Source organism: Somniosus microcephalus, chromosome 6 (genome assembly GCF_052327205.1).
Source record: "Somniosus microcephalus isolate GS21.2 chromosome 6, FLI_Smic_1.0, whole genome shotgun sequence".
Classification (NCBI taxonomy): Eukaryota; Metazoa; Chordata; class Chondrichthyes; order Squaliformes; family Somniosidae; genus Somniosus; species Somniosus microcephalus.
The window spans coordinates 31,838,060-31,865,556 of NC_140992.1; the positions used below are offsets into that span (position 1 = coordinate 31,838,060).

General features: G+C 45.7%; 1 protein-coding gene across 5 annotated transcripts in view; it reads right to left on the reverse strand.

Moving 5' to 3' along the window:
* LOC147115585 (mitochondrial fission factor-like) overlaps positions 1-27,497 on the reverse strand; it is a 305,832-nt gene that overhangs the window by 167,842 nt on the left and 110,493 nt on the right. For all 5 annotated transcript variants that reach the window (XM_085989955.1, XM_085989954.1, XM_085989953.1 and 2 more), the window contains exons 9-18: positions 24,277-24,354; positions 21,645-21,698; positions 13,406-13,441; positions 13,263-13,304; positions 12,918-12,989; positions 10,119-10,172; positions 7,325-7,384; positions 5,287-5,331; positions 4,934-4,987; positions 2,183-2,224 (exon numbers count right to left, since the gene is read on the reverse strand). In XM_085989955.1, the coding sequence (XP_085846081.1) occupies positions 2,183-2,224; positions 4,934-4,987; positions 5,287-5,331; positions 7,325-7,384; positions 10,119-10,172; positions 12,918-12,989; positions 13,263-13,304; positions 13,406-13,441; positions 21,645-21,698; positions 24,277-24,354 (537 nt within the window). The remainder of the gene's footprint in view (positions 1-2,182; positions 2,225-4,933; positions 4,988-5,286; positions 5,332-7,324; positions 7,385-10,118; positions 10,173-12,917; positions 12,990-13,262; positions 13,305-13,405; positions 13,442-21,644; positions 21,699-24,276; positions 24,355-27,497) is intronic.

Here is a 27,497-nt window from a genome sequence, read left to right on the forward strand (position 1 = left end):
CTATCTCAACTTCACTTTCCTGCACTATCCCATATCCCTTGATTCCCTTAATATTCAAAAATCTATCGATCTCTGTCTTGAATATACTCAACGACTGAGCCCCCACAGCCCCCTGGGGTAGAGAATTCCAAAGATTCACCACCCTCTGAGTGAAGAAATTTCTCCTAATCTCAGTCCTAAATGGCTGACCCCGTATTCTGAGACTGTGACCCCTGGTTCTAGACTCCCCAGCCAGGGGAAACATTCTCCCTGTATCTACCCTGTCAAGTCCTGTAAGAATTTTGTATGTTTCAATTAGATCACCTCTCAATCTTCTAAACTCTAGAGAATATAAGCCTCGTCTACTCAATCTCTCCTCATAGGACAATCCCCCCATCCCAGGAACCAGTCTGGTGAACCTTCGTTGCACTCCCTCTATGGCAAGTATATCCTTCTTTAGGTAAGGAGACCAAAACTGTACACAATACTCCAGGTGTGGTCTCACGTTGGGCAGCACGGTGGCATAGTGGTTAGCACTGTTGCCTCACAGGGACCCGGGTTCAAATCCGGCCTCGGGTGACTGTCTGTGTGGAGTTTGCACATTCTCCCCGTGTTTGCGTGGGTTTTCTCCGGGTGCTCCAGTTTCCTCCCACAGTCCAAAGATGTGCGGGTTAGGTTGATTGGCCATGATAAAAATTGACCCTTAGTGTTAGGGGGGATTAAATACGTGGGGTTACGGGGATAGGGCTTGGGTGGGATGGCTGTCGGTGTAGGGACCGGGTGCTAGGGTTTGGATGATCAGCCATGATCTCGTTGAATGGCGGAGCAGGCTCGAAGGGCTGAATGGCCTACTCCTGCTCCTATCTTCTATGTTTCACCAGGGCCCTATATAATTGCAGTTAGACATCTTTACTCTTATACTCAAATCCTCTTGGAATAAAGGCCAACAAGTGATGATTTATACACGTTCTTTATACACACAATTGAGGATTAAGAGATGGTTTATACAGGAATGAAACTACTAACCAGTGTAATACAGCCCCTGACTGCATATGAGTTGTCCATCATTTAATTTATTCACTGTTCTGAATAATGAAATATCAGTGCTCAAAGATTCCCTCTTAACACAGTGACAGCACTGCAGTACCTGTGATAAAGGTTATTGGTTCCTATTGGTCAATTAGAAGATGTGACCTTAATGTTATCCCACCATACACAGAGTTTTCATGCAACCCCTCTTCCTGGCCGAGATGTGTTTCGTCCAAAGAGGTACTAAAACCTGCTTCAAGTATAATTTATAGCACCGGTGTTGAAAAAGCTTTTAAAATATTGGTCAGTTATGCCGACTGGATCCCTCCTTAATAATCGGTTGAGTTGCTTTAAGATCATTATTCACTCAGTAATCATTTTCTGCTGTGCTAAACCCATATCAGAGTATCTAGTGTCACACCAACATGAACATGGAATCATGCAGCACAAAAGGAGGCCATTCAGCCCATCGTGTATGTGCCAGCTCTTTGAATGTCCCACTCCTCTGCTTTTCTTTTGCTGTTAAACTTAATTTTTTTATTAAATGAAATACCTTTTGGTAAAGAGCCAAAGAAATACTTCACGAGGTTTTCCTCTCAGGGAGGAAGTGGGGAAGGGATGGGAAAGCAAAAAAAATGTTTGCACGCGGAATACATTTCGGTTAGGCACTCCGTAGAGTCGGTGTGAACAGTTTTCTGATTTTTATCTTTACGATATGTTGAAACTTTTGCCACTGGAGAAAGTAAAAGGTAAATAAAAAGAGGAAAAGAGTTTATGGTAAAATCGTGGCCATCTGAATAAACTCTCCTCAGTTGAAGATACTGGGAAGGGGCAGAGGGAGTTCAGGTGGGTGGAATGCTGATGTAGGACAGATGATCAGGGAAGCAACTAACTGTAGATACTGCAGAATGATGCTGCTGTTTCCATCTAATGGTCGTAATATGGCCCTTATGATTTTTAACTTTCCCTCCCACAAACTCTAGCAGAGCGGTCATTTCAGGAAATATTTCCAGCTATGGACTTTATTCAGCAAGTGGCTCCATACCTTCAGCAGAGATCAGAATCCCTTGTTTCCAGATGCCAATTGGGAGGGAGACGAAAACTTTGCTGCTGAAGCTAAATCTTAAAGTATTATATTTTAGTGAAAGATTTTTAAACCAAGGCTGGTACTTACTGGACCAGGTGGTCCTGGACGACCAATGACCCCTTTCCGTCCCTAGATTAAAATAATAATATTTAGTATGTTAACAGTTATTAAAAACATTTAGTATGTGTTATGTTCATTAATAACTAGACATTCTTATTATGAACACAGCTAGCTTTTGCTAGACACTTTTATTGAGCACATGTGGACTTGTACAGCATCTTGTAGAGGCTTCCATCTTGACTGCGGCCTTGTGGGTAGCCTAGTGCCTCATGGGTAATGTAGTCTTAATATCTATACAGCTGGGTAGTGTAGTCTTGTATACATACAGCTATATACAGCTCTACGGCTCCACCTAGTGTCCACTATAGAATGACATGCTATTGATCACTACATCCCCCTTTCTTTGAGGTTTAACAAAATCAATATCCATCAACTTTCAAGAAAACAATAAAGATAATATCAGTAACACTTTTGTTAGTGCTCTATAAACATAAACATTTTCAAAACAGTCAACACATTTTCAAAGCTTTACATTGTACTCAAAGATTAAGTCTATCAGGCTCTTTTACTTCACGTGTGGATCTTCTCAACACGGGTAAGTCTGATGTGTCTTCATGAGATTGTTCTGGCGGTGAATGACAAGATGCAGTTGCGGCATTGTCATCAATCTGCTCTTGTATAGATCGAGGTCTCCTTGCGATCTTTGCTTGGAGAGGGTTTCAGTGTTTCCTTCACTCTTCATGCCATAACTCTCAATGTAATCAATGCACTCTCGAAAAACTGCTGGCAGCTGGATCCCATCATACAGCATAGTCCTCTCAGCAGCCTCGGCTAAAGGAACACCAAAGATTGGCCTGAGGGAAGAAGGAGTATCCGTCGGAACTGCTTCCTGCTCTGGTGCAGGCTTCTTCTTTTTCTTTTTCTCTTTCCACTGCTTAACAACATCTGCTGCGGTTATATCTTTGGACTTTTTCTCCTTGTGTTTTTCCTCTTTGTGCTTTTCTTCCTTTGGCTTCTCTTTGACCTTAAAGTCTTTTTCTTTCTTCTTGGAGAAACTAGGCTTTTTGAAGACATGGATACCCTTTGGCCTTTTCATCCTTGATGGGCTCTCTGCTTCATCACCTGAGTCCTCTGGTCTGCTTATGGCACAGTTTATACGGTAGACTCGCTTGACCAGTTCTAAGTCTTCACAAGCTTTGTCACCTAGTATCGAATCAAGTCTTTCAGCCACAACAGAAAACATGAGATGATGCACTTTGTCTTTGACTGTCACTTTAAGTCTGCATACACCTAAGCTATCTATTTTCTGTCCATTATAGTCCTTCAGTAGTACTGACTTTTTCTGTATTTTGGGCTTTTCTTTCATATTGTTAATGTCACTCATACTGATTAAGTTTGCTTTTGCCCCAGTGTCTAGTTTCAAGGTAACTAATGCTCCATTTACCTGCAGTGGGATCATCCATTTGTCCTCTTTTACTGCATTAACTTTATGTTCAGCATTGTCCATTTCTGAGGGCTGCACATTTTCTGTATCCTTTTTGATATCGTCACATGACACCATTCGTACAAAAAATGTCTCACTTAAATCAGTGTCCTCAATTACATTAACTCGTTGCCCTTTCGTTGTTTTTACTTTTGAAAAGCATTGTTTGGCAAAGTGATTCTTTCCATTACACTTTGTGTGCATTTTTCCAAACGCTGGGCATTGTCTTAACTGGTGTTTGTAACCATAGCATTTACAATTAAAAATTTCATCCTCCGATTGCTTTTCATTTCTGTTCTGCCCACGTTCCTTCCCCTTGTAGGACACAGCACCGACAGCAGCATTATCACTCTTTACAATCGCATCATTATTGATTTCACTGAACGTCTTCGCGTGCTTTCGAGCTAACTCGCTGGCTTGGCATATTTTCACCACATTTTCCAAATTTAGTTCGGTTTCTCTCAACAGACGTTCCCTGACTTTTTTATCATGAATACCAAACACAATCTGGTCACGAATCATGGATGCTTTGAGCTCAGAGAAATTACATGTCTGTGCTTTCAGTTTCAGGTCAGTTATAAAGCTATCAAAAGTCTCATTTTGTTGCTGTGTCCGAGAACAGAAGATGTATCTTTCATACGTCTCATTCTTTTTGGGAGAGCAATGTGCATCAAATTTTTTTAGCACATCTTCTAATTTTTCTCTGTTCTCCGCTGGATTAAATACAAATGTATTAAATACCTCTATCGCCTGTGGGCCTGCAACCGTAAGCAGCAACGCTATCTTCCTTGCGTCTGGCTTCGTACCGAATCCGATGGCTGCAATGTAGAGTTCGAATTGCTGTTTAAAAGTCTGCCAGTTGTAGTCGATTTTTTCTGTGAGATTCAAACGCTCTGGTGGCTTCAAATTCTCCATGTCGCTTTTCACAATTTTCAGCAGATCTTCACCACCCTGGTACCATGTTATGTTCATTAATAACTAGACATCCTTATTATGAACACAGCTAGCTTTTGCTAGACACTTTTATTGAGCACATGTGACTTGTACAGCATCTTGTAGAGGCTTCCATCTTGACTGCTGCCTTGTGGGTAGCCTAGTGCCTCATGGGTAATGTAGTCTTAATATCTATACAGCTGGGTAGTGTAGTCTTGTATACATACAGCTATATACAGCTCTACAGCTTCACCTAGTGTCCACTATAGAATGACATGCTATTGATCACTACAGTATGTGCATGATTACTACAATGAATCTCAATTAACTTGGTCAATTAGTCACAATGTACAACAACTTACTGATCTCCCATCTCTTCCTGGGAATCCTGGAAAACCTGGATCACCTTTCAATCCCTGAGATACAGAAAACACAATGACAGAGCTCACAACATGGTCACTTCCTTATGGGTTAGGGGGCACGTCAGCGCCATCTTTGGAAACTGTATTAACTTTTTTAAAAATGCGTAAATAACTATGGTTAATTTCAGTGGCAGGATTTGTCAGTTAAATAATATTAATAATTAAATCATAACTATCAAGAAGACACTGGAGAAGTCTTCTTAATCGAGCGTGGTTCGCAAAGCAAACTCCTTCTGCAAAAAAGCTTAACTGATGAATGTCTAAACTTTATTATTAATGGAAGTCAGACCAACCTGGAAACCCGGCAGTCCAACTGTCCCACTTTTACCTGGTTTTCCCTAAAAATAATAAAATAAAGAAGATGAATCGAGTCGGTTTACAACTCCATAATTTAATTCCATAACTTAAGAGAGAAAATAAAAACATGAGCACATGTAGATTGTGAATGAGTGAGAGAGATAAGCTTGTGATATCACGTCAAGAATAAATACTGGTGTAAACAAATAAGGCAAAACTTTGGAACACAGAACCTGGGGCTAAAGCAAGATCATACATTTGGGCTTTGTGTTTTGGGCATTATTCAAAATGAAAGCTAAGTTATACTTTTAATTGGAATAATATTTAACATCATGATCAATTTGAATTTCAGAATAATAGAGAACAATTACCAGGACGTGGTTACAAATAGAATAACCATATGACATACGTATTATTGAACTAATACTCAGTGTATGTAATGCAAAGAATACATATTTTATAGAAAGAACATGTACAGTATATTATAAACAGAACATGTACAGTAGATTGCAAACACACAGATCATAGTATATTTTGTTCTGTTTGCTAATATCAGTGAAAAAGTTGGCATAAGTATAAACTGCTTAAAAGTGTTTTAGAATTACACTGACCTTTTGTTAATATTATCAAACATGGAGAACATACTTGGCAGCGTATGTTATTCAGAAAAAAATGCATATATATATATATATAACACAGAATGCATATACTGTACTGCAAATCATAGAGAGAACATATACAGCATATGTTATGTAGGGAATGACATAGTGCACATCACTGAGGGCAGTAGTGCACAGTACAGTATATGTTGATTAATCATACAAAGTATACAATATTGAGAAAATAGTATTATTTTCACTGTCATTTCAAACTACTGTAGTAAAATAGAATAGCGACCCATTGGTTTAGTGGCTAAATGCAGTGCCCAGTGTAGTGCTAAGGCATACAGACCAGAAAGTTTCTAGCTTTAATCTCTATTCCGTGCTGAGGTTAGATGGTCTAAGCAGAAATGTACTGCAATTAGCCTCGGTGCTTGGCACTAGGGTGAGGAACCTTGCTGGAAAATGCATGTGTGTGGACATTGGACAAGAACAGTATTGGGCTCGGTCGGCTGTGATGCCCTTATAGTGAAGCACTCTCTAAGCTTACGTGGCAAAACTGGCATCCTGGGTAAGCCAACAGAGGACCGCTGGCACTAGTGGAACTATATCCTAGCATGAATTAGCAACTTCTAGAGACGAGAGGAGATAAAATTTATAAACGAAACATCTCTCAGATTCCTGGGCACATACTGCATGATAATCATGAATGGTACCAAACAGCTAACTTACCTCGCGAAGATCTCTGCATACTGACAGTGCAAAAACAATAGAAGAACAGATTCTGAAGCCTTATATTACCATGACACTCACCATCCTTTGTTACTATACACATACATTGTGGTTCAATTACATTACTTTCTAGCAAATCGGCAGGGCCGGGGCTTTGGAGTTGGTATAATACTCGACAGCATTCAGGCCCACTTTAACTATTGGTTATAATACAAGCTATAACTCAGTGTAAGTGCACATTATTCTATATATAAGCCACCAGACTTCCTTCATTAAATTGGAACTATTAATTCACTCCTTGCTCTCCATTATTTTCGATAGTAATTGTACTTGAAATGCAATTCCTTATTTAGAGACAATGTGGTAGATTTTCAACTTACCGCCCAGGTGTGAAACTGGCATTCCGAGTCGGCTGTCATTATAGAAGCCGCTCGATTTTCATTCCCATGGAAATCCAATTCTGGCAGTTTCTATAAGAGGCAGCCGAGCTGCAACACTAGTTTTACACCCTGGTGATACGATGAAAATCTAGTCCAATGCTTGTACTATCCTTCCAGTACATTCACCCGTCAGAGGCTGTTTCTTTATTGTGAGTCTATGCAATACAATGATTGATAAATACACAAGAGCAAAGCAGTCATTAGTGAATGCAGAATTTTTTTTCATGAAGTAATCAGATCCATTTCTGGAAATCATGTCATACCAGAGCCCCCGAGTCTCCTCGTTCTCCTTTATCTCCCTTCCATCCAAGCGCTACAGGACCCTACAATATAAATAAGGAAGCCTCTTATTATTTAACACCAGTGGAAATGCAAATTGTATTCCACTACCTTTAACATGCATAATCTAACAAACACAAATAAAGACATTTTATTATTCACCCATTTAAAATTTATAACTCGAAGAAAATTACTAAATGCTCCTGTGCTTGACTAGAACTAAGCGGCACTCCTCAATGAGTGAAGTGAATGTATGTAGCTGTTACCTATTTGTAGGCGATATGGAATTGGTGATGAGATGTTAATTTATGACCCTTGTCAATTCTTATTCACACATCAGAACATAAGAACTTAAGAACTAGGAGCAGGAGTAGGCCATTTGGCCCTTCGAGCTGTGCCATCATTCAATAAGATCATGGCAGATCTTCCACCTGAACTCCACCTTCCCTCACCATCCCCAAATCCCTTGATTCCCTTAGTATCCAAAAATCTATCGATCTCTGTCTTGAATATACTCAACGACTGAGCCTCCACAGCCCTCTGGGGTAGAGAATTCCAAAGATTCACAACCTTTTGAGTGAAGAAATTTCTCCTCATCTCAGTCCTAAATGGCCGACCACTTATTCTGAGACTGACCCCTCATTCTAGACTCCCCAGCCAGGGGAAACATCCTCCCAGTATCCTCCCTGTCAAGCCCCGTAAAATTTTTATACGTTAAAAACATGCTTTCCAAAAAGACACAAGTGGTGAATTTCTGGACAGGTTCTCTTGTTAGTCTACCGTTTATATTGTTTTTCTGAGGTCTCCATGAATCTTCTACTGAAGTTATGGTGGGTGAATGGGAGAACTCCTGCAGAAATATACCCCAACTTAATTGCCTGACATGATGTGATTTGCTGTACAAACAGGGGGTCTAAAGACCGATTGGGTAACATGGTTAGAGATTTGACAGTGATGTACAGGAAGTGAGATCACTGCCTTATTAATATCTGATTTGCTATCATGCTCCCAGTTCTTTTAGATGTGTCACACTGCAGAAGTATATCCTTATTGATGTCAAAGTATTTTAGTTACTGGTGATTGATAGATGATCTTCTTGATCTCATCCAAGCACTTCTCATGGTGACAGTCCCAGGTAAAACCAACTGCTTTCTTCAGTAGGTCACAAAGAAGAGCAGTTACCTCCGATAACTTTGGAGGCAGATAGTCATTGCAAGGATTCTCTGGATATCGTGTTTGTTAGTGGGAGGGGCCATATTAAGCACTGCTTCAACTTTAGCAGGATCAGGTTTTAGTCCATTTTCATAAGAGTATTTCAATTCTCATTTCTTGAATTTCATTTCATCCTTTTTCAGTTTGATACCTTTTTTTATTAATGCTTCAACAGGGCTTCCAGTTTCCAATCATGGTCCTGTTCATCTGTACCATAGACTAAAGTGCCATCTACCAGGATGCTGACTTCTTCCCGATTTTCAAGTGCCTTATGAAATCTTTACTGAAACTCCTGAGGAGCTGGACAATGGAACTATCTATATTTTCAAAATGGTGACGAAAAAGGTAGGTAAACTCAATCCTTTGTCTAAAACACTGTTCCACAGACCCATTCTTTACATCCGCAGACATGAATAATGTTGTTTTCGCTAGTTCAGGGAAAACAGCGTCTACAGTTTAAAGTGATTTTTGAGTTCTTTGGCAAACTATCATTCTCTTTCATGATCACCACCACTGAAGGGGCTCAGTCAGCTGGGTCACTGACAGGTGCAATAACATTCCTATCAGTAGGCCATTAATGTGCTTCTTGACAAGTTCCTTTGCAGTTGGCTTGCAGCTGTGTGGGTGGGACTTTGGGATCAATTTGAAGGTGGACAGGGCCTCGAACTTTCCCTCTTCTGTAAAGGCGTTCTGGTTCTTGGGCATTACACCTTGTTTCATGGCATTCTCCCCAACTTACTCTCAAAAGGGGCCATGGGGGCGGAATCTGACTGTCTAGGGGAGGGGAGGGTAGGGTGCTGCATTAATGACCCCACGCTGGCCTGGGCATCAAGGGTGCATTTTGTGGCATCCCACAGCTGCCAGGGACCGAAGATGTGCCTGCACAGGTGCGGGTGTCCGGCGTCCATACTTCAATGAGATAACCTTCCACTTACCCTGCATATTCCAGTAGGGTCAGCGGTGAAGGTCATCAGCGCACACAATCCCGACGTAATGTTCGGGATTGCAGCTTCAAGGAATTTGAGGGCCATTCTCTTTCTTGCTCAGCCATTTTCTACTAATTGCATAAAGCTATCAATCAGACACACAGAGGCAGGTCAGGGAACTTCCTGTACTTGACTATGGGCACATGGTTACACTAATATCTATACAGTGCTTCAATCCAAAAACTCCTCATGGAGAATTGCGAAGGTTCACATATTGTTTCTCTTGTCTGTGAGGTTCTCTTCCATATAGAGTCAACAGGTTGAATCCTGTGAACATCTTCTCTCTGTTGCTGAAATTCTGAGTCTGAGGAGAAATATTTTAGCAGCAGGCAGACTTGTGGGACCAATGCTGAGAACATTTCTATCAATCCATTTGTCATGCACTTCAGAGTTTAACAAAGTGCTTTATCTGACATAATTGTGCAATACTGATTGTGGTTTTTTTCAATGTTACAGGATGGGGAACAGCAGCCAGTTGAACCCAAGTTATTTTGTGCTGAAGTTGACTGGATAGTGACGTTGAGAGCACAGAAACTAAATAACTGGTTAGATTGATAAAATAACCACCCATCCTACTTACTGGTAAACCTGGGGGGCCTGTAAACCCTGGGTCTCCAGGGGGTCCTTGACTGCCCTGTTGAAGAAAATAAAATTCAGTCCACTTGGATTTCAATGAATATGTACAACTTAACACATGTCTTGCATGTACCCAGATGTTCTAAATGCCACACTTGCACCCAATTGGTCAAATTTCATATAAAACAGCACCAATCACAATTTGACAGGTACCAATGAACAAGCAGCATCTGTAAATGAAAACCATTAATTAAGAAATTTTAAGAAGGTATGCAAACTATCAATCAAGGATCAGCAAACAGCAAACAGCCATCAATACTGTAAAGTCTGTGGGTTGTGCAGTTAATAAATACACAGACTTCAGAAGTAACAAACAAAACAGGTCTTTACTATTCGAAGGTCCGGGCGAATCTGCCCAATAACTCCTGGCACAACACTTATATACTGGTGTGGTCACTATCGGTATTACAGTATACAGAAGCCAAACAAATAGTGCCACACCTAAAGTAGTTCCCTTAAAGGTGAACGGTTACATTCAATAGTTCCCTTAAAGATAGACGGGTACATACACTACAAATACTATCAATAAAACAACTAGCCGGGGGAGAAGGGAAACCAATTAAATGGCTTAAAATAGTTTTTGAAAATCTTTTTTGTTGCCATCATGTTTTGTCATAATTTCCAACAAAACTGTTCTAATTTACCCGTAAACCTACCGACTCCAACTTACCCATAACTTACTCACTCCGACAACTTATGCATGCACACCCTGTGCGACTCATTACACCTCGATCTTGGGTCCTAGCTCTGTCCTCACACTGATCTGCTTCAGGATGTGCCAGTAATATTTAAAACAGTCCTTCCCAGGCCCTGTTTTAAACTGCAATTACCAGGAGCCAACATGTGGCCCACCCTCCAACTCAACGCATGCACATATTTGAAAGAAAAAGCTGCACCTTTCCACACGCACTGTTACTGCTCAGGGTCATCTGCCCTCAGTTTTGCTTTTCCATGGAAGTTCTACTTCTCCATTTGCCCATCCAAAGTCCTGCATATGTCAGTGATTAGTCTCTGGATAGAGCCAGGCCCAGTGCAGCGGGGGGCCATTAGAGAGTTAATAAAAAACAATGAACTGATGTAGGAATGCAGCCAGAGCCAGCGAACAGTTCCTGCACTCCTCAACTGGGCCGCCCTTCCAATTGGGCAATCGGCCTACTGATTTATCAAGGGAACGGTAGCATAGTGGTTATGTTACTGGACTAGTAATCCAGAGGACTGGGCTAATGGTCCAGAGACATGAGTTCATAATCCCACCACGGCAGCTGGGGAGTTTAAATTCAGTTAATTAAATATGGTTATCAGCAATGAGCTAGTATCTATTTATTTACACACATTATGCACATATTAATATATCTGTAAGTGCACAAGTTGATACGGTTATAGATTTTCTTTGTGCTACATGTTTTCATCAGTGCTTTAGATTCAATGAATATAAAACAAACATCATAATAACTGCCGAGTGCTGTGTTAAGGTACTTTGTCATGGTTTGGTATAACTGAGTGTCTTGCTAGGCCATTTTAGAGGGCAGTTAAGAGTCAACCACATTGCTCTGGGTCTGGAGTCACATATAGGCCAGGCCGGTTAAGGACGGCAGATTTCCTTCCCTAAAGGATATTAGTGAACCAGATGGGTTTTTACAACAATCCTGTATATCAATTTCCCCATCACCTATTATGCATTTGGAGTGAGTCTTTTGGCTCACTGCCAGCATTCCCGCCTCTGAGTCAGGAGGTGAAGGGTTTGAGCCCCACTCCTGACAGTCCCACAAGCAGAGACTAGAATATGGTCTCTAAATACTGGGTTGACATCCAGCGGGGTACTCACATCCTGACAGAGTGACAGCAGCCTCAGTGGTAGTATGCCCATTTCTGAGTCAGGTTGGATTTGGGCCCCACTCCAGACAGCCCTGGTGAGTGGCGATTGCAGCGCTGGCTCTGAATGCTGGGTTGGCCTCCAGTGGGGTACTTGTGTCCAGTCGGTGTGCATGCCCCCCCACCACCCATCCTAATGGGCGAGTGGCACTCTTTAGCCTTGGTTGCAGCCCACCCAGAAGAAGGCCCTCTAAAGATGAAAGCCATGAGGAAGGCAATGGGAAACCACCTCAGCTACTCTTCCCTAGTACTGTAAGTGGCTCAAGAATCTCATGTGTGAGATTTGACTTGTGTCCTGTCCTAGGGCAGCTCCTAACAGATGGGCGGACGGAGTATCAGAGGAAGCTTCATGTTGGTAACATGAAAATAATTTATTTACAGCATTTCCACTTGACAGTTGAAATTTGACCAATTAGAGAGCCTTAAGGTATCCATTTACATTGGTTAAAATCTTCTATTTTTCAATAATACATTGTGTGCTACATGATATGAAGCTCTTGTCATTAGAAAACAGCATATCCTCCAACTCATCATAAGCAGTTGGTATGTATATGTTTTACATATAATAAAAAATGGGAGAGGAAGTGCCGAGAGAGGATGAAACAAAACATTAGCAATACTAGGGGGACTACAGATGTGGGTAGTTAAACTGTTCTTCACTCAACTGTCAGCCTAGCTTATGTGCTCAAGTCCTAGTGTAGCTTTTGGACCCACAATCTTCTGATTCAGAGGCAAATGTGCTATCGGCTGAGCCAAGCTGACACTTAAATAAGATAGGCGATAGAAGGATGGGTGCTACAGCATAGATAGAGGCCATACCATCAAGACCAGGCCATTAGATTTAATTGGTTCATTAAAAAGTATAACTTACCTTCTGTCCTATTTCAGTAATGGTCAGAGCACGATCTTGTCGATAAACAGGACCAGGAAGACCTTTCACACCCTGTTTCCAATGTAAGCATCAATTTATCAGGAGGTGTAGTCATAACTTGAGAAATGTTTAGCTAGAATGCATCTGGTATTTATCAGTTTAGGCAGAATTACTTGTGCACTGTTGAAAAACTATCACAGTATAGATGCAGAATCAATCAGTGACACAGCTCTCAAAAGTACGTCCATTTTTCACTATTTGTGTTAAAGTCTGTTTAAATGTACAAATTATTTGATCTCAACTAGCCCACTCCCAGACAAAATCCCAATCAGAAATTATTGTTACCTTGTCACCCTTGAAGCCCACAAAGAACAATCCCATGTTGCCCTGCACAAAGAAAAATTCAAGCAGATTTATATTTAATCGTAGCTTTTAAAATAATCTTTTGAACGGCAGAAAATAAGCAAGGCTAGTTCCACACAACTTACCTTTGGTCCTGGTCGACCAGGCTGCCCTGATGGACCCTAGTAACAAACAAGGAGATCAGAAATTAAAATTTAAAACATATTCCAGGCATGTGAAACTGGTTGTTCAAAGTATATCAAATGGCACCAATAATCATGACTGTAAAAATGGATTCACTTACAAAATCCTTCACAAAATAGACAATTTTTTATTTTATTCAGAGAATGCTGTGAACATAGACAAGTTCTGTTGTTTCCTGTAATCCTTATTTGGACTATTCCTAGGAAGTGAATGCTACATTTTAATTTTTGCTCTGAATTAAGGATGATCTTAAACCACTCCCTCCTTCTCCTGGACAGGATGCAAGAGAAACCTTGTCCCACCTCTAGCCTCGAGCCTCTCGTTCTGCTCCATCCTTTCTTCTCTCTCTGATTTATCATAAGATAGGAACAACCTTGATTTGAGTACCAGGACTTACAGGTTCCTGTATTAAAGTCTAGGGCCTAGAAATTCAGTCGCGTTTGCGCCCACTTATTGGCTATAGAGTGGTTTGCGCCGGAAGTTTTTTAGCGCCCGAAATTCAGTTGGTCCCTAACATCGGCGTTAGCCGGTAGCGCTGCGCCGGCACCGATGACGTCATCGGCGTGCGCAGCGCCCCGGTTCCAATGCTATTCCGTGCCGATGGCCAAATTCAGTTGCGGCCGCCTCGCCCGTAGCGGCCGCAAACAGCGTTTGAAAAACGGTGCCTTGCAGCTCCGAGAGGCCGGCGCATAAAGGTGGAGGGGTGGCCGGCCGCTTTCCCGGCGGCCGCCTGGCCGCACCTCCCTCCCCGGACTCCTGCACCACCCCCCCGCGGCATTGGTGTCTGACTCCCGCGAGCCCGGCACTTCTCCGTGGTGCCGGGCTCATTTGCCGGGGGAATCCAGCGGTGATCTCACGGCTGCAGGCAGCTCCTCCTTAAGAGAAGGAGGGGGCCTGCAGTACCCCAGCCTGCCGCACCGCATCGGGTGCCGCAGCGGCAGCTGGACGCCTGAAACTGACTTTCATCGCCCCAAACGAGGCGGCCAAACCCTGCAATAGCGCCCGCCTCCGTCTTGGGGCGGCGCAACTGAATTTCAGGCGGGCGCTACGGGAATCCGGGCGAGCGCAAAATTTCGGGCACTAAAGACCTGGCGCGGCGATACCGAATTTTTAGCCCTACAATAACTGAATTTCCAGCTTGATTTGCTTAACAATATAAAAAGCCATTTTTAAACTGTCATAGTTCTCTGAGGTTTTATATTTATTCCTTCAATTCTTAATATCCAATACATGAAGATAATTTTTCTACAGAAAAATAGTTTCATTAGAAATATGCGTTGCTTTGTTATAATAAATACTTAAAATGGCCAATTTGCAAATAATGGCAATGGATATTAGGGGTTTTGGTCGTTCCCTAGCTAAAGCAAGTTTTATTCTGGGTGCATTGCATGGATATTTTAATCCTACTGCCTGAAATCTCGGTGATGATTCCCCTCCCCCTACTGTTCCCCTTATCAGGAATGTCTCCCAGTCTGTCTGCAGCAGGTGCCTACCAACTTACCACTAGTACCTTAACAGGCTGATCTAAGCTGCTGACCTTGCTGCTGATATTCTTCTATTGTGACAGGTACAATGGAAGTATGGGGGATTTGTGCTGCCAACAGGAACCTCACCCACCCATTGTTTTCAGTCCCCGCCACAAACGCCGTTACCTGGCCACCGACTCCACCCCTCTCTAGCATCTGTCTGAGGCTGAACCAGTCTGTTCGCAACCTTGGTGTCATATTTGACCCTGAAATGAGCTTCCGACCACATATCCGCACCATAACTAAGACCGCCTATTTCCACCTCTGTAACATCACCCATCTCTGCCCCGCCTCAGCTCATCTGCTGCTGAAACCCTCATCCATGCCTTTGTTAACTCGAGACTTGACTATTCCAACGCGCTCCTGGCCAGCCTCCCACGTTCTACTCTATGTTAACTTGAGGTCATCCAAAACTCGGCTGCCCTTGTCCTAACTCGCAGTGCGTCCCACTCGCCCATCACCCCTGTGCGCGCTGACCGACATTGGCTCCCGGTTAAGCAACGCCTCGATTTCAAAATTCTCATCCATGTTTTCAAATCCCTCCACGGCCTCGCCCCTCCCTATCTCTGTAATCTCCTCCAGCCCCACAACCCCGCAGAGATATCTGCGCTCCTCTGATTCTGCACTCTTGAGCATCCCTAATTTTAATCGCTCAACCTTTGGTGGCCGTGCCTTCAGCTGCCTAGGCCCTAAGCTCTGGAATACCCTCCCTAAATCTCTCTGCCTCTCTCCCTCTCTTTCCTTCTTTAAGAGGCTCTTTAAAACCTACCTCTCTGGCCAAGCTTTTGGTCATCTGCCCTAATTTCTCCTTATGTGGCTCGGTGGCAAGTTTTGTTTGAAAACACTCCTGTGAAGCACCTTTGGGACGTTTTACTATGTTAAAGGCGCTATATAAATACAAGTTGTTGTTGTTATTAAGGGGTCCTCCACCAACAGCGTAATATTACCCCCACAGGTCGAAGGGCTGAGGTTTCTGGATCTTTTTGTGTCTCTCTGGTCTGCATTCCCTATCCTTCCGAACTTCCTGGAATAATCTCCCCATCTCTGTGCATTTTCACGGGGAATATCTCCAACAAGAAATTCGACTGCATTGAAAGTTTTGCTTTATCTTCCCCTTATGGTTCAGTGGGATGGAGGGGCTTGGTGTGCTCTTGAGCTAAGTCGACCCACAATGTCCCAGGTTTGAGCCCTGGTGCATGCAGAATTAGTTTCACTCAGACAAAATGAAGTAAACTTAGCTGTGTAAGAAATAGCTGTTGGATTCATAGATGAGGTTTTAATTCTTAGAACAGAGACTGACAGCAAAGTCAAATAACAAACACTGAAAAGCCTGAAAGTGATAAAGGGATCGTAAAATGCAAGACAACACAGGGTGGTGGTACCATAGCTAGACAAAATGAAGCCGAAAAGTCATAAAATGTCCTTAAAGAAACATAACAAAACATTCCTCAGAAAGATAAGAGAAAGGCCTCATCATCCATGCAGAAAGGGACAGTGAGAAATGTCTTCCCGCACCACATTTGGATTATACATGATTGACACTAGATAGATCACAGCCCACCGAAATAACTATAAATATAGAGGGCTGAGAGGGGGTGTCAGGCAGCGAAGGGCGAAGGCTTCTTCGAGGTGGAAATCAATGCTGGCTCAGGCCTAACACCTTGACTAAGTTTAGCCTGTGAGGTGGATCAATGCTGGCTTACGCCTAACACCACCAACAGCTCGGGGGACGAATCGACAGAAGTGACTGCTGTTACTGGCTGCAGAGACCTGCTGACCCGAGACCTCCACGCTGTCTCATCAGACATCTAACCAACCATCCGTCCGGTCGTGGCATTCTGATTCGGGAGTCGTAGATCGCTCTCTACTGTCACGGGTTGTATGTCTATTATACTCAGCTTAAACCATATGTAATATCTGAGTATGCTTTAAAACTGTAGCTCTTTAATAAAAAGCCTGTGATGAAATATTCCATTCATCACTGCCTGTGACTGTGGTCGGTTTCAGTGTCATTTCCCTTCCCCCCAGTCCTCATTGTATTGTTTATTGGAATGTGCTGGAATGTGCTGTATGTAGGGCTCCGCCCATACCTGGCCCCTTTTGTAAGCTAGCTCAGTCTGGCCTCAGTCTCCAGAAGGAAGATACCTCTCTCTCTTACGTGTTACTTTCTAAGTTAATAAAAGCCTTGTTTTGTTTCGCTAACATCGAGTCTCGGAATTATTGAGGCACATCAATTTTATTAACTTATTTTTCAACACTATGGATCAACTCCTGAAACCCGAACGTTTGGATTTGGATCAACATGCTCCGGACGCATCAGCACGCTTCGGACACTGGTTTGAGTGTATGGAATTCTTCCTGGACAATTCCGCAGCCGTCAAAGACGCTACGGACGCTGCGAGGATGAGACTCGGAATTCTGCGGAATTGGGTAAGCCACCGGGTTTACCCCCTCATCCAAGACGCCGATACGTACCTGGCCGCCTGCGACATCTTAAAGGCGCACTACCAGCAGCCTACGAATGAGGTGTATGCTAGGCATCTGCTCGCTACTCACGCACAGCGACCTGGGGAATCGGTGGAGGAGTTCCTAAGCACCCTGAAAATGCTTGGCAAAGACTGCAAGTGCCGAGATGTAAAAGCCGCAGTGTACACTGACGAGCTTGTTCGCGATGCCTTTATCACAGGCCTCAGCTCCACTTACATCCGGCAAAGACTGCTGGAAAAAACGGGGTTGGACCTGAAACAGGCTGCGGACACCGCGCGATCCCTGGATGTGGCCCAGAGAAACTCGGACGCCTACTCTTCAGCCCGCGCCGTCCACGCCGCCACGTGTGCACCGAGGGCGCCGCCATCTTGGAAGGCATCTTCCCCGCCCGGCAGCCCGACACCGGCGGGGCCCCGCTCTCCCCCCAGAAGCCCTACGACAGCCGCGACGCGTCAGGGACCCAACTGCTACTTCTGCGGGCAGCCAAAACACACCAGAAACCTGTGCCCGGCAAAAGGCACCACCTGCTTTAAGTGCGGTAAGAAGGGGTACTTCGGGAAGGTGTGCAGAGGGAACCCTGCCGGAAAACCAACCGCCGGAAAACCCGCCACCGCCGCGTGTGCGCCGTGGGAGCGGCCATCTTGGACGCCATCTTGCCTGACCTCGTGGGGTCCGCCATCTTATGAGCAGACAGCGTGGACGCCATCTTGTATCGATCAGGGCCCTACAGTGGCATCGGTCACAGTGGACCAGACCAGGCCGCACCCGCTATCCAAATCAATGGTGGACATCGAGGTAAACGGGTGCCGGGTTAAATGTTTAATTGACAGTGGAAGCACGGAGAGTTTTATCCACCCTGAACTGGCACAACAACTCTCCCTAAAGGTGGTCCCTGCTCAGGGTACCATCTCTATGGCTGATAAAACCCAGACATCGACCATTCTGGGTTACTGCACGGTACAATTGGGCGTTAACGGAACTGTATACGATAATTTTAAAGTATTAATCATGAAGAACCTATGTGCGAGCGTGATCTTGGGCCTGGATTTCCAGTGCAACCACCAAAGCATCACGCTCAAGTACGGTGGGTCCCAGCCGCCCCTCACAGTGTGCGGTCTGGCTACCCTGAAGGTAAAGCCGCCTTCGCTATTCGCGAACCTTACCCCTAACTGCCGGCCAATAGCGACCAAAAGCAGGAGGTACAGCTGGGAGGACAGGCGGTTTATCGCGACCGAGGTAGACAGGCTCCTGAAAGAGCGCATTATTGAACGCAGCAACAGCCCGTGGCGCGCCCAAGTGGTAGTGGTAAGGGGTAGCGAGAAGAAACGGATGGTGATCGACTATAGTCAAACGATCAACAGGTACACCCAACTAGACGCCTACCCGCTACCCCGCATATCAGAAATGGTGAACCAAATCACCCAATACCGGGTGTTCTCCACCATCGACCTCAAGTCAGCGTACCACCAGCTCCCTATCAGACCAGAGGACCGCCCGTACACCGCCTTCGAGGTGAACGGACGCCTCTACCAATTCCTCAGAGTCCCCTTTGGGGTGACGAATGGGGTCTCGGTTTTTCAGAGGGAGATGGACCGCATGGTCGATGACCACCACTTGCAGGCAACCTTCCCCTACCTCGACAACGTCACCATCTGCGGCCACAATCAGCAGGATCACGACTCGAACCTCGAGAGGTTCCTGGAAACCGCACAAAAACTCAACCTCACCTACAACGAGGACAAGTGCGTTTTCAACACCACGCGCCTCTGCATACTAGGCAGCGTGGTGGAGAATGGGGAAATCGGACCAGACCCCGACCGATTGCGCCCCCTACGGGAGCTGCCCCTGCCCAACACTCCCAAAGCCCTGAAAAGGTGACTGGGGTTATTTTCTTATTATTCCCAATGGGTCCCCAACTACTCCGACAAAGCCCGCCCCCTCTTGAAAGCATCCTCTTTTCCGCTCTCTGCTGAGGCCCACGCCGCCTTCAAAAGCATTAAGCAGGATATTGAGCAGGCCACGCTACAGGCAGTGGACGAGAACACTCCATTTCAAGTGGAAAGTGATGCGTCTGACTTCGCCTTGGCGGCCACCCTCAACCAGGCGGGGCGGCCCGTAGCTTTCTTCTCGAGGACCCTCCAAGGGCCCGAGATCAGACACTCCTCCGTGGAAAAGGAGGCCCAACCCATCGTGGAGGCAGTGCACCACTGGCGCCACTACCTAGCCGGCAAACGCTTCACCCTACTTACCGACCAGCGGTCGGTAGCGTTTATGTTCAATAATAAACAGAGGGGGAAGATTAAAAATGATAAGATTCTTAGGTGGCGGATCGAGCTCTCCACCTTCGAGTACGACATCATTTACCGGCCAGGGGCCCTTAACGAATCCCCTGACGCCCTCTCACGAGGGATGTGTGCCAGCGCCACCGGGGATCGGCTACAGACCCTCCACAACGACCTCTGCCACCCAGGGGTCACGCAGCTGTTCCACTTCATAAAGTCCCGTAACTTACCCTACTCGATTAAGGAAGTTCGGTCTCTGACCAGGAACTGCCGCACTTGCGCTGAGTGCAAGCCTCGGTTCTACCGCCCAGATAGAGCCCACTTAATCAAAGCTACACGGCCCTTTGAGCGGCTCAGCTTAGATTTCAAGGGCCCCCTCCCGTCCATCGACCGCAATGTTTACTTCCTGAACATTGTGGACGAATACTCCCGGTTCCCATTCGCCTTCCCCTGCCCAGACATGACCAGCGCCACGGTCATTAAATGCCTCAACAGCCTGTTCTGCCTGTTCGGTATGCCGAGCTACATCCATACGGATAGGGGGGCGTCCTTCATGAGTGAAGAGCTACGCCAGTACATGCTGTCCAAGGGGATCGCCACGAGCCGTACCACCAGCTACAACCCCCGGGGTAACGGCCAAGTGGAGCGAGAGAACGGGACAGTATGGAAAGCAGTCACTCTAGCTCTAAGGACCAAGGGCCTCCCTATCTCCCGCTGGCAGGAAGTCCTTTCGGATGTGCTCCATTCGATACGGTCGCTATTGTGTACGGCCACTAATGCCACGCCTCATGAACGAATGTTTGTCTTTCCCCGGAAATCCACCTCAGGCGTATCCATGCCGTCATGGCTCTCCACCCCAGGTCCGGTACTCGTGCGAAGGCATGTGAGGGGCCACAAGACGGACCCTCTCGTGGAGCCAGTGTACCTACTCCACGCCAACCCCCAATACGCATATGTCCGGCACGCCGACGGAAGGGAGGACACCGTGTCCATAAAAGACGTCGCCCCAGCCGGCATCGACAACAACCACGGCAATAGCAGCAACAACGATCACAGCAACTCTTACCCACCCACTACTCTTTCAGCACCCCCGGAAGAACATCGACCAACGGCACCCCCACCAACTACCCCTTCAACAACCCTGGCGGCACCCCCGGCAGAGACCCAGGAGGCTACCGGGGACACCCAGCTGACACCCGCGGCACCACAACAGCCACGTCGGTCGCAGAGGACTATCAAACCCCCGAACAGACTAAATCTATAGAAGGGGTGAATGTGATGAAATATTCCATTCATCACTGCCTGTGACTGTGGTCGGTTTCAGTGTCATTTCCCTTCCCCCCAGTCCTCATTGTATTGTTTATTGGAATGTGCTGGAATGTGCTGTATGTAGGGCGCCGCCCATACCTGGCCCCTTTTGTAAGCTAGCTCAGTCTGGCCTCAGTCTCCAGAAGGAAGACGTGTTACTTTCTAAGTTAATAAAAGCCTTGTTTTGTTTCGCTAACATCGAGTCTCGGAATTATTGAGGCACATCAAAAGCCTTGCAACTCCTAAGACCCTTTGGGTAATCTGTGTGTGGCCTGTGATCCGGATCTTACAGCTGTTTGTTTGATTTTCTCGGATTCTCTTGCCAGGCAAAACAATTTAATCTTTCTATGCATTCAGCAGCCACCCTTGGCCTGACACTAGTGCAGTGGCAGTGAATCACACTGACCAAGATCCAGAGGTGTTGGGGCAGTATTCTGATTCAGTATTATTCGCTGAGTGGGAATGCCAATCAATGCCAGTCAGCTACCAGTGATGTATGCACTAATGCAAGCAGTCAACCATTAATTGTCTGCATACAGCCTTAATAGACCTTTAACATAGAAAAAAGAGGCACTTACCAGGGGACCTGGAGGCCCAGCGGGTCCTTGCAGTCCTGGAAATCCTGGTTGGCCCTTAAATTAAGTAATTAATAAATTAAAATATAGTGTTTTGCTGAATACATTTGGACTCTTGATTAAAAACCAATTCATTTTCAGGTGGTATTTGACCAGCAGAAATAACATGCAAATAAGTAGCCATTATACAGGAAGTGCTCACATTCTATGAAGGAGGAGAAACACTGGGTGGGTGGCTATTGGGAGAACCAGCTATCCATTCTGCTGACCTCAACAGGAAAGCTCCTAACAACAGAGGAAGTCCTGAGGCTAGAAGTCGTAGCGTCTGTTTGCAGTTCCACAACCACCAGCTCCACTTACATAAAAAGTGTGGTATGCAATTTGGGCACAATGAAAAGGTGCGTGCCAGAGGGCAATGGTTGTGCACAATGCTTGAAATGGTATCTCCCAGAGGGCTGTTGATGGTTGCAAAGCCCCACAAGAAATGTGTGTAAAAATGAGGAGCACACAAACCTTTGCCTTCCTCTTGATACCTCATTTGCAGCCAGGTACTCTGGGCAAGCTTTTCATGTGCCAGAATCTTACTGAAATTAGGAGAGGGTATTTGACGTAAGAAAACTACTAGGCACTTGGTCTAAGCGTTAAAGCTTTAATCAACTGTTTTACAACATGGAGGTCTCGTTGTGTCCTTCACTAGTTCCTGTTAAGAATGTCCTGCGCAAGCTGGGCCCGTGCCCAAGTATTTATACTCTCCCTGGACAGCGCCACCCGTAGGCCACTCAGTATTATTTCATAAGTCTTTCTTTCATGAATGACTTATTCATGTCAGTATTCCCTTGTAAAATTCGGTGGGCCCTGCTCTCTGAGCTATTGGCCCAAGCAAGCCTGTGCCATGGACCAGCTCAACACCATTTTTTGTCGTTCAGGGCTCCAGCGTAACAGTATAAATATGGATGAGGTGTCAGTTAGAATTAAACGGTAGTTCAGCCTAAATTGCTAATGAATTGTGGCTGGATCTTCTTCATTGAGTGTATGTAGGATGTAGGATGACTCAAAATTTAAATTAGATATCATGACAAAATCCTAGATACAAACAAAGATTTAATGAATTTTTCCTACATATTCTTTCAGTAGTATCTAATTGGTTTAATGAATGTCCTGTTATGTTTCACTATCCCGTGCAGCTGTAAATAGACGGAGAAAAGGAAAAGGATAAAGAAGCAGAGCGAACGACGGAAAAGGAAATAGGGTGAATTAGAGTCAAATTAGAGACAGAAAGAGAAATAAAGAGAGGGAAAAGAACAGGGTGGATTGAGAGAGAGAGAAAAAAGAGACAGAAAGGAAAAGTAAGAAAAAAATGTAAACAAACAAGCAGAAGAAGAGGACATTGTAACCCAGTTGTGTTTGGGAATTGCAGTATTGATCTTTGAGAAGTTAATGAGTGAATGGCAGGGTTGGTTTGCGAAATGTACAAATATTCTTGACCCATGAAGTATAGAACCAGCGGCCCCATCCGTCATGATCAGGAACAGCGGAACTCCCAGTGGGTACGCCATTGCACTGCTTTCATAGGAACATAGGAAATGCTAGATAAAAAACGACCAACATCCCTAGTTCACCTTCTATCATCCTGGTAGTTGCATGATACAATGATAATAGAGTTGTTGACTAACCATAGTAATCAATCTCTATCAATGAGTCTACAACAGACCCCAAAATGACACGAGGAAAACCCCAGTGGTGGAAAGCTTTGCGAACCATAGGTCCAAAATCGCCTTTTTCTTCCCAAGCATGTTACACTTACCACGTCATGTCTCAAATTACTCATAAACTATATCCCAAAATGTTATTTTCTGAGCTAAATCTATCTAATTTGCATTTCTAAGTGTCGAAACCGTTTTGCGTCCTGAAAATTATTGCCTTCCGACACTAACAGGACTGGCACAAAAAAATGCCAAGACAGATATAAAGGATTAAAAAAAATCTAAGGACAGTTCATTACCTGCTAGAGTGAGATTCCACAGCTCCCTCGGTCCCTTTCTGGGCCTCCAAGGTTGAGTGTCATGTCAGTACCATAAATCATGTCATCAATAGGGTCCTCTACAACATTAATTACCAGCCCTAAATGGCTGTGGCGAGAATAATTAGTATTAACGCTGTAAATCCAGCAATCTCATGGTGGCCATTAACTTCAATGAGGAGCCTCATGGTGAAAAGGGACTTATATTGGCTCTGGCGAGGCTAACGGCGGAGCAGTGTAAATCGTGCTTCAATTTGCGGAGAATTAGAACTCATGGCGTATCTCTTCCACTCCACAAATCACTGTTCTTTTTTTAACAAACAAATAATGGCGAGCGCTGTTAATGCGTCATTATAATCCCAGCAATTGCTGGCGCAATAGCTCAGTGAGGAGAAGATGCCAGGAGGTAAGAGGGGAAAATCTGGGTTGCATCTGTAGTTATATCTTGTGGGTTGTCAATCAAAAGCTGCTGGCACCAGTAGCTGATCCATTACATCCACCCATAATATCGCACATGCTCTCTTATACTTTATATATATCTCCCATATGATCAGTCTCATCCTGCTTGTCAAACACACTTGATGTTAATACACACCGTTGGAAAGTTGCACTTACTGGAGGTCCTCGATGACCTTGAAGTCCATGGTTGCCTTTCTCTCCTGGATATAACGGTACCATTGGAGCTGGTTCACCCTTTAGAGATAAACATATTGTAAAAATAAAACAGTTATGACATTAGAACTCCCCCTGCTGTACAAACAGCAACTTCGTGCAGTTAGGTTAAGTAACTCTTATCCTGCTGAATAAACAGAAACTGTATACAGTTACGGTAGCAAAATACTGCAGATGCTGGAAATCCAAACTAACAACAGAAAATGCTGGAAAAACTCAGCAGGCCAGGCAACATCCGTGGAGAGAAATTAGAGTTGACGTTTCGGGTCGAAATCCTTTTTCAAAACTGGAAAGGAAATAAAATAGATCGAAGGCAGGGCTGCGATAGAACAAAAGAAGTAAAGAGGTATTCAAAACCAGACGAGATGGTAATAGGACAGTGGAGACAAAAGACGGCTCAGATTCCAGGTGAAACAGCGATTTACTTGTACTTCTTGCAATCTAGTATACTGTATTCGCTGCTCACGATGCGGTCTCCTCTGCATTGGGGAGACCAAACGCAGATTGGGTGACCGCTTTGCAGAACACCACTGTTCAGCCCGTAAGGGTGACCCCGAGCTTCCGGTCGCCTGTCATTTTAATTCACCGCTCCATTCCCACTCGGACCTCACTGTCCTTGGTCTCTTGCATTGTTCCACGGAAGCTCAACGTAAACTCGAGGAACAGCACCTCATCTTCCGATTAGGCACTTTGCAGCCTTCCGGACTCAATATCGAGTTCAACAATTTCAGATCATAACCTTGGCCCCTATTACATTTTTACTTATATATTTTTTCCACCCCTTTGTTTTGGGTCTTCCTTCCCCCCCCCCCCGCCCACTTCCTTTTTTGTTCTCTCTCCCACATGGCAGCTGTCTCTCATCCTGCCAGTACACTTCACACCTAATCTGAGCCGTCTTTTGTCTCCACTGTCCTATTACCATCTCGTCTGGTTTTGAATACCTCTTAATGTCTCTTTACTTCTTTTATTCTATCGCAGCCCTGCTTTCGATCTATTTTATTTCCTTTCCAGTTTTGAAAAAGGGTTTCGACCCGAAACGTCAACTCTAATTTCTCTCCATGGATGTTGCCTGGCCTGCTGAGTTTTTCCAGCATTTCCTGCTGTTAACTGTATACAGTTACCCTGGTGAATAAGTAAGAATTCTAGATACAGTCAGCAAAACTAAGACTGCGCTAGAACTGTTTTGCATGACTTATACTTCAGAAGATATTTACTCTTCAGTTGGTAATGGATGTTTCCAAAAGCAAGAATTTATGATTGACAAGAATAACATGCCTGAAATGTCCTTATGAGAATATTACCTTCACTGCTCTATATTACCACACGGACTGCAGCGGTTCAAGACTGTGGCTCACCACCGCCTTCTCAAAGACAATTAGGGATGGGCAATAAATGCTGGCCTTGCCAGCGATGCCCACATCCCATAAACAAATTTTTAAAAACCCTGACTGTCTGGAGGAAAAATTCGATTGCTTTGCACCTCCCGTTAGCGCCCTAAGAGGCGCGCCGCCGCCGCCGCCTCCCGTGAAATTCAGCGGAAGGTTAGCGGTGGCGGTAACCGTTAGTGCCCCGTGGAGCTGTGCCACCGGTGATTATGTCACCGCCGTGTGCAACGCCCCACTCGCGCCCTGGCCGCGATCTTCGGTAGCGCCCCCTGACTTACCACCGGACGCTATGTCCAACGGGGTCAGGGGGGCCTAACTGTGGCCGGGGCGGCGCTATTTAAAGGCGAGGTGCAGGGTGGCCATTATTGTTGCTGGCTGCCTGCCAGCACCTGCCTCCGCACCCGTCCCTGGTCTCCTGACCCGCTCCCCCGCAGACTGCCAGCTGCGCTCCATGAGCCCGGCACTTCTCTTGAGTGTCGGGCTCTTTTACCGGCACTCCCAATCCCCAGGGGCCCAGCTCGGCCCCGGATCACGCTGCGCAAGACCCCTCCCCTTTAAGAAGGGGAGGAAGGCCTGCAATACCACGGCACGTAGCGCCGTGATATTCCCTCGCAGCACCCCAAGAGGGAGCCGGGGCGCTTCCAGTCGCACCCCGCTTCCCTCTTGGGGCGCTACCACTCAATTTCGGTCGCGAGGGCGCTAATCTTTCCGGGGTGCTAAAATTAGCACTCAATTTTTCACCCTCATGTGTGAAAAGCCAGTCAAAGTCAGTGGGGGAGAAATTGAGTATAGCCCCGTTTGGGGCGCCAGCCTCGCCAGGGCGCTAAAAGTAGCGCCCCGGAAACATTCGCGTCCCCGCACCGGAAATTGAGTGGTTGCGCCCCAAAGGGAAGCGCGGCGCTACTGGAGGCACCCCGCATCCCTCTTGGGGCGCTGCGAGTGAATATCGTGGCGCAATGTGCCGCAGCGCCACACGCTGCAGCACGTCACGCCGCGGTATTGCAGGCCTTCCTCCCCTTCTTAAAGGGGAGGGGCCTTGTGCAGCGCGATCTGGGGCCCAGCTGGGTCCCCGAGGATCGGGAGTGCAGGCAAAAGAGCCCGGCACCGAAGAGAAGTGCAGGGCTCTTGGAGCGCAGCTGGCACTCCGCGGGGGGGGGGAGGGGGGGTTCAGGAGGCCGGGGACGGAAGCGCAGGCAGGTGCTGGCAGGTGGCCAACAACAAAAATGGCCGCCCCGCACTTCGCCTTTAATTTGCGCCTCCCTGGCTGCAGGTAGGCCCACCTGATCTCGTCGGACATAGCGTCTGGCAGTAAATCAGGGGGCACTGCTGAATATCGTGGCCGGGGCATCAACGGGGTGCTGCGCACACCGATGACGTCATCGGCAGCGGCGCAGCGCTAACGGTTAGTGCCACCACTAACATCCCGCGGAATTTAGCGGGAGGCATGGGCAGTGCCGCGCCCGGGCGCCAGTTGGCTTGCGACCCACTTAGCGCCCTCTTAAGGCGCTAATGGGTGGTGCAACCAACCAAATTTCTAGGCCAGTGTGTGTGTGAATATTCGAACTCACAGGGCCCGATTTTGTGGATTGTGTGGGAAATGGTCGGATTCCCCAAATGTGGGGTTCTGACACACACAAAAATGTGTCAGCCAGCTGCACGCAATTTTCCCTCAAGTGGCCAATTAATTTCCAGCGTGTGGGCAGCCTTGCTAATTGTCCATTTCCAGTCAGGAAGCCCCACAGTATGATGTTATCATTCGTGGTGCTTTCAAGGACCACA